The 6000-nt window shown below is 38.9% G+C and overlaps 1 protein-coding gene across 1 annotated transcript; it reads left to right on the top strand.

Annotated features, from left to right (window-relative positions):
• Window positions 1-2362: 2362 nt before the first annotated feature.
• On the top strand, window positions 2363-5483 carry LOC144648005 (uncharacterized). Its single transcript, XM_078507661.1, has 2 exons — window positions 2363-4566; window positions 5417-5483. The coding sequence occupies exons 1-2, from the start codon at window positions 2363-2365 to the stop codon at window positions 5481-5483; spliced, it is 2271 nt and encodes a 756-aa protein (XP_078363787.1).
• Window positions 5484-6000: the final 517 nt, after the last annotated feature.

Below are 6000 nucleotides of genomic sequence, written 5' to 3' on the forward strand. Positions count from 1 at the left end.
CATGTTTTTATCAAGAGTTGAAAGAAAACTTTTTGGCGGTCTTTGAAGAGTCTTGACAGCAATTAATCCAACCCGTTTCCCTGACCGGAATCATAAATTAGCACACGTCCAACTTTAATGATAAGAAACAGTAGAAGCTTGATTAAACTCAGAACCACGCAATGAAATTAACTGGGTGGAGTGGTCAAATCATAAACTTCAAATAAAAACAGCTGAAACACAGCACTAGTGGCTTTTAGCCTTCAGTCGTCATGCGCTCATTTTCAACCGAAATCCGCGATCAGTTTCAACCACAAAAAACCGCAGTTTAGCCGGTGCTGCTCTGAAGGGAATAGGTGCGCCCTCCCTCAAGTGAACGGTGACGAATGCGTGCGACCTGTCGAACTTCCGGAAGCGTTTGACGTATCCAGATTTCCATGAAAAAAGAGAAGTTGACTAAACTAGGTGTCTTGTGGGTTTTTGGCCGGGCAGTTCCATTGCAGAACAACAAAGCAGAACGAGTCATTGTGCATAAATAGTAAAAAAGAAATTTAGAGGACCAACAAGGCAAGTACTGAACCATGGTAGCTGGACTAGACTCGCATTTTTGTCGACGGTGCAAAGAGTTTAGTTCACATTATTAGCGGATCTGATTTCAAACGCGGATTTCGAAATCCAGCACGCGGAAAAACTGCTGAGATCCTTTTAGCCTGTTCAAAGTTGCTCAATAAACTTAACGAACTTTCCTATCACACACACTCTTTACGAACTGAAGGGTTCACTGTCCACCCTTTCATCTAAGAACACGCATACCAGAGGTGTCGCTCAATAGTCATATCCTTTTTTTACTTTTAAGTTGCCAATGTTATTAGTAAATTGTTGAGTGTATACAAGTACCCTCGTGAGCGGCCAGTCCACTTAGTAATTGTATACACTACTTAATCACATATACCGAAGTATAACATTGCTTATAATGTTGATTGATAAAAGAGTGTTACCCTGAGACTGAGCACGTGGTCAGTTACAAGAGGCCATTCTCGTAAGCGACCAGCTCTAGTTACAAGCATTTTTTTCCTTGAGGTGGTCCCTTACGAGAGCCAGGGCTGTATTCATAAATTTTTATGTTTAAATGCCATAATGGTAGTTCAGAAGAAATCCATGGATTTATGCGATCTTTTTATTTTTTTTACGAGGGCTTCTGTCATTGTCTGTTGATAACTGTTTTAATTGACGGAGTAACCCTATTTTTTAAAACAATAAAGACCACTACATAAGGTGATAAGTGTGTATTTTTTATCTTAGGTTTAGGGATATATTCATTTTTCTATTTTCATATTAGTAAATTATACTTTCTGCATAACACTCTTGTATAAATAAAATCCTTATCCTCCTCCTCCTCATCTCAACATCATCGTCGTCGTCGTTGTCGTCATACACGGATCCTTCCTGCTTATTGGTCAGGCGAGGCCGAAAATCGCTTTTCAGGGGGAATTAGAAAATCAGAAGCGAGTCTCTCTCAGGGTAATCTATCTGAATCTATCTGCAATGCCATATTTAACAGTTTGAAAGTATAAATAGCATTCATGGCCAGGATTATTATTATCGATATCACCATAATTCAGACGGTGCCTACTTGCTGTCTACAGCAAATCCACAATCTGTTTCCACGTATTGTTATGTATCATTTCCTGGCTCTTATTTATCCAACGATAAAGCAACAATGGCAAGTTTAATAATAGGTAATTTGTCACTGGTAGTCTTACATACAAGTCAGATGAATTGTTCAACAATGACACGAACATTGGACAAAGAAAAAGTTGAGTCCCCGACGGGAATCGAACCCATGGCCTCCCAGATACCGGTTGGGCGCTCTAACCACTGAGCTACAACTCAAGAGACTCGTGGTGAGCTGGGCCATTTACTAGATTGATATGTCCAACCGGTATCATATCTGGGAGGCCATGTGTTCGATTCTCGTCAGGGACTCCGTTTTTTTTGTCCCATGCTCGTTTTATTGTTGAACAATGCATCTTCTTTTTTTATTACCGAGCTTAAAATTTACCATCTTTATTATTTACTAAGTCAGTTATAATAACACTCACGGAAACGTGTAAGGAAGCTTTCAAAACTTCAAAGATAATTATGATGTGAGTGCATTGTGTTGGGTTATCTCTCCCAAATTTTTTTAAAAAACCCTGGTAAAACATGTGTTTAATTTCCTTTGCTTTAGAGCGTGGAGGATATTTACTAAAGGAGCCAGGAAGCAATAACAATGTTATCGCTTTTTTGTCTGTGGATTGAGGATGAATAAAAAATTTTAAGGTCAAAAGAAATGGGTTTTTAACGTTTACCCTCCTTAGAGCACATATCGGATCGTCAGTGTATGAGTTTGTTCAGTGTATGCAAGGCTGACTTATTTGCAATAACTGAAACTTGGTTATCGGATAACGACTCTGCTGTCTGCTACGAGATAACTCCACCTGGCTACAAACTGTTCCACTGCCCTAGAAGTGATCGTAGAGGCGGTGGTACGGCCCTTTTGTTTAAGGATAACATTAATGTTTGCAAGCTGGAATCTGGCTCAAGGATTTCTTTTGAATTTTCTGAGTACCTTGTCTGCTCTGGCACCTTGCGCATTCAACTTGTTATTATCTATCGACCGCCGTATTCTACTAATCATCCTGTGACTGTAAACAGTTTTATTGACGAATTTTCAGAATATCTGGATTCTGTTATACTATCTAACGATCCTCTCTGTCTAACTGGCGATTTTAACATCCATGTTGATGATCACAATGACCCTGCTGCTTGTCGTTTCTTGGATTTATTAGAGTCAATGTCCTTATCTCAACATGTGACGGAACCAACACATGAACTTGGCCATACACTGGATCTAGTAATTACTCGGAAGTCAGACAACCTTATAAGCGGTCGACCCGCGCCTGACATCTTATTTTCAGACCATCTAGCACTACTATTCAAACTGAAAACAGCTCGACCACCTCTCAAAGTTGACTGTGTCTCATTTAGGAAGCTGCGATCAATTGATAAAGATGCATTTAAGGATGACATTTGTAACAGCGAACTTTTTCAAATGAATACTGATGATCCTGATGAGCTTGCTGCCTTATTTGACAACGCATTACGTTCGCTGTTGGATCGTCACGCTCCTGTTAAGCATAAGAATATTACCATTCGACCTTGTGTTCCATGGATGAATGACGAAATTATATTGGCTAAACGACAAAGGAGGAAAGCTGAAAGGAAATGGAGAGCTTCTAAAGCACATATCGATTTACTGTCTTACCATACTATGAGAAATCGAGTGACGTTTTTGATGAACAATGCTCGTAGTGATTACTATACAAGCTTCATAACTGAGAACAGCACGGATCAGAGAAGATTATTTAGAGCAAGCAAGTCCCTGCTAAACTTATCGAAAGGTTCTGGCCTTACACTATCTACTAATGATTATCAGTTGGCTAATGATTTTGGAAAATTCTTCGCCCAAAAAATTACTGATATCAGGTCTGCTATTACAAACCAGATCTGCCTGTCTGTTACTATCAACGCCACTAGTACTGTAGCTGCTTCCTGTTTTTCAGAATTTGATCTGTTGTCCGAATCGGAGGTGTCTGACCTAATCACAGCTTCAACTAAGAAGTCTTGTCCTCTTGATCCTATTCCAACCAAGCTTCTCACTGAGTGTATTGATGTGCTACTGCCTCCGATCACGAAAATAATTAATCATTCGCTTGATTCTGGTTACTTTCCTCGCACCTGGAAGTGTGCTCTAGTAAGGCCGCTGTTGAAAAAGGATGGATTACCCCCTGTCTTTAAGAACTACAGACCAGTGAGTAATTTGGCATTTATCTCAAAGCTAGTTGAGACTGTTGTGGCCAAGCAACTACAGTATTATTTAAATTGTAACAATCTGTTCCCTGTGTTCCAATCAGCCTATCGACAGAACCACAGCACAGAAACTGCACTGCTTAAAGTTATGAATGACATTCTCCTCAACATGAACGATCGACGTGTTACTTTGCTAATTCTGCTCGACTTGAGTGCTGCCTTTGATACAGTTGATCATGACACCATGCTACGTCGACTGGAACACTCATTTGGTATACAAGGAAAAGCTCTCTCCTGGTTTGCGTCCTATTTGTCTGGAAGATCTCAGCGGATAATGATTAACGAGTCGCTATCCAAGCCCTTTAACCTAGAATGGGGTGTGCCTCAGGGTTCCTGTCTGGGTCCGCTATTGTTCACGTTGTACACGAGTAAGCTTTTTGAGATCATTAAATATCATCTGCCCACGATTCACTGTTACGCTGATGATTCACAAGTTTACATCTCATTTAGTCCGAATGACAGAGCTGAGCAACTTGCTGTGGTGAGGAGTATGGAAGACTGCATCAGAGACATTCGTTCTTGGATGTTGAATAATTATCTTAAATTAAACGATGACAAGACTGAATTCCTCATTATTGGTACACCACAACAGCTGGAAAAGCTAGACAATATCAGTATTCGTGTGGGTGACTCAGATATCCATCCTGTGCCAATCGCGAGAAATCTTGGTTCTTGGTTTGATTCTAGGCTGTCCATGGCAACACATATCACAAAAATCTGTGCCTCTTCGTTTTACTATATCTATAATATTCGTCGGATCAGAAAGTATCTTTCAAAGCAGTCAACTGAGACTCTCGTCCATGCATTCATAACAAGTCGCCTTGACTACTGCAATGGTCTTTTATATGGTCTACCAGATTGCCTGTTAAATAAACTGCAACGAGTTCAGAATGCCTGCGCCAGACTGATTTTTAAAGAACAGAAATTTTGCCATGTAACGCCTTTTATTTATGAATTGCACTGGTTACCGATTAGATACAGAATCGAATTTAAAATACTTCTAATTACTTTTAAGATTCTTAATTTTTTAGCGCCTTCTTATTTATCGTCCCTTATTTCTCTTAGGCTCCCCTCCAAATATAATCTCAGGAATTCTAGCGATAACCTTTTACTTAGCTATCCACGTTTTAAATCAAAAGCCACACTAGGTGACCGTTCTTTTACCTGTGCTGCGCCGAAACTTTGGAACGCGCTTCCATTTGATATAAGAAGTGCCAGCACGGTTACTATTTTTAAAGCTAAGCTAAAAACACACCTTTTTCGTCGTTCATTTTTATCATAGTTGTTTTTAAATTATATTTTACTTTTAATAATTGTAATTTTAGCTTTTTAAAATCATTGTAAGTTTACCTTTAATTGTAGCTTTAGCTTTTTAAATTCATTGTAAGTTTACTCTTAATTGTAATTTTAGTTTTTAGCTTTTTTATTCCGTTTTTAATCTTGTAATGCGCATTTGAACATTTTATATATGAAATTTGCGCACTATAAATGTTATTATTATTATTATTATTATTCTATTGAACAGTTATGGACTGCACGGTTTCAAAATTGTACAACGTACAGATCGTACAACTCTCGAAGTTAAATACTGAGGAATCCAATAACTAAAGTTTTCTGTTTTCTGCATTTTTGATGTTTTCACTTCTGTACGAGCCGTTTTGTAAGAGTAGAAAGAAAACTTTATGTTGACCATTGTAGAGTGCTGATGGCAATAAATCCAACCCTTTTCGCTGACCGGAATCATAAATTAACACACATCCAACTTATAATTAGAAATTCAATAAAACTCTCTAACATTAATTTCTTCACAGCCCTCTTTTTTTCCGTATTTTTTCTTCTATCGTTGAACACGGGGAAATTAAAGAATCGCGAGAGAGTGTCCGCTCTCGCGTTTTTCTGTGTTGAAAAATAGAGGTTGTGAACAGACCCGCTACAACATGACAACCTTTGTTTTAACCACGCACTGAGCTTTGTCAAAGATGTAAAACAACAAGTAACCACGAGCCGACGAAGTGTAGTGTAAGTCCCAGCCTTTAATACTGAGGCAATCACGTTCAATTCATAAGAAACCGCAATTTAACGGCCGGCCGGTGCTGCTATAAAGGGAAA

This window comes from Oculina patagonica, chromosome 4 (assembly GCF_052425735.1).
Source record: "Oculina patagonica isolate OP01 chromosome 4, crgOcupat, whole genome shotgun sequence".
NCBI classification, from domain to species: Eukaryota; Metazoa; Cnidaria; class Anthozoa; order Scleractinia; family Oculinidae; genus Oculina; species Oculina patagonica.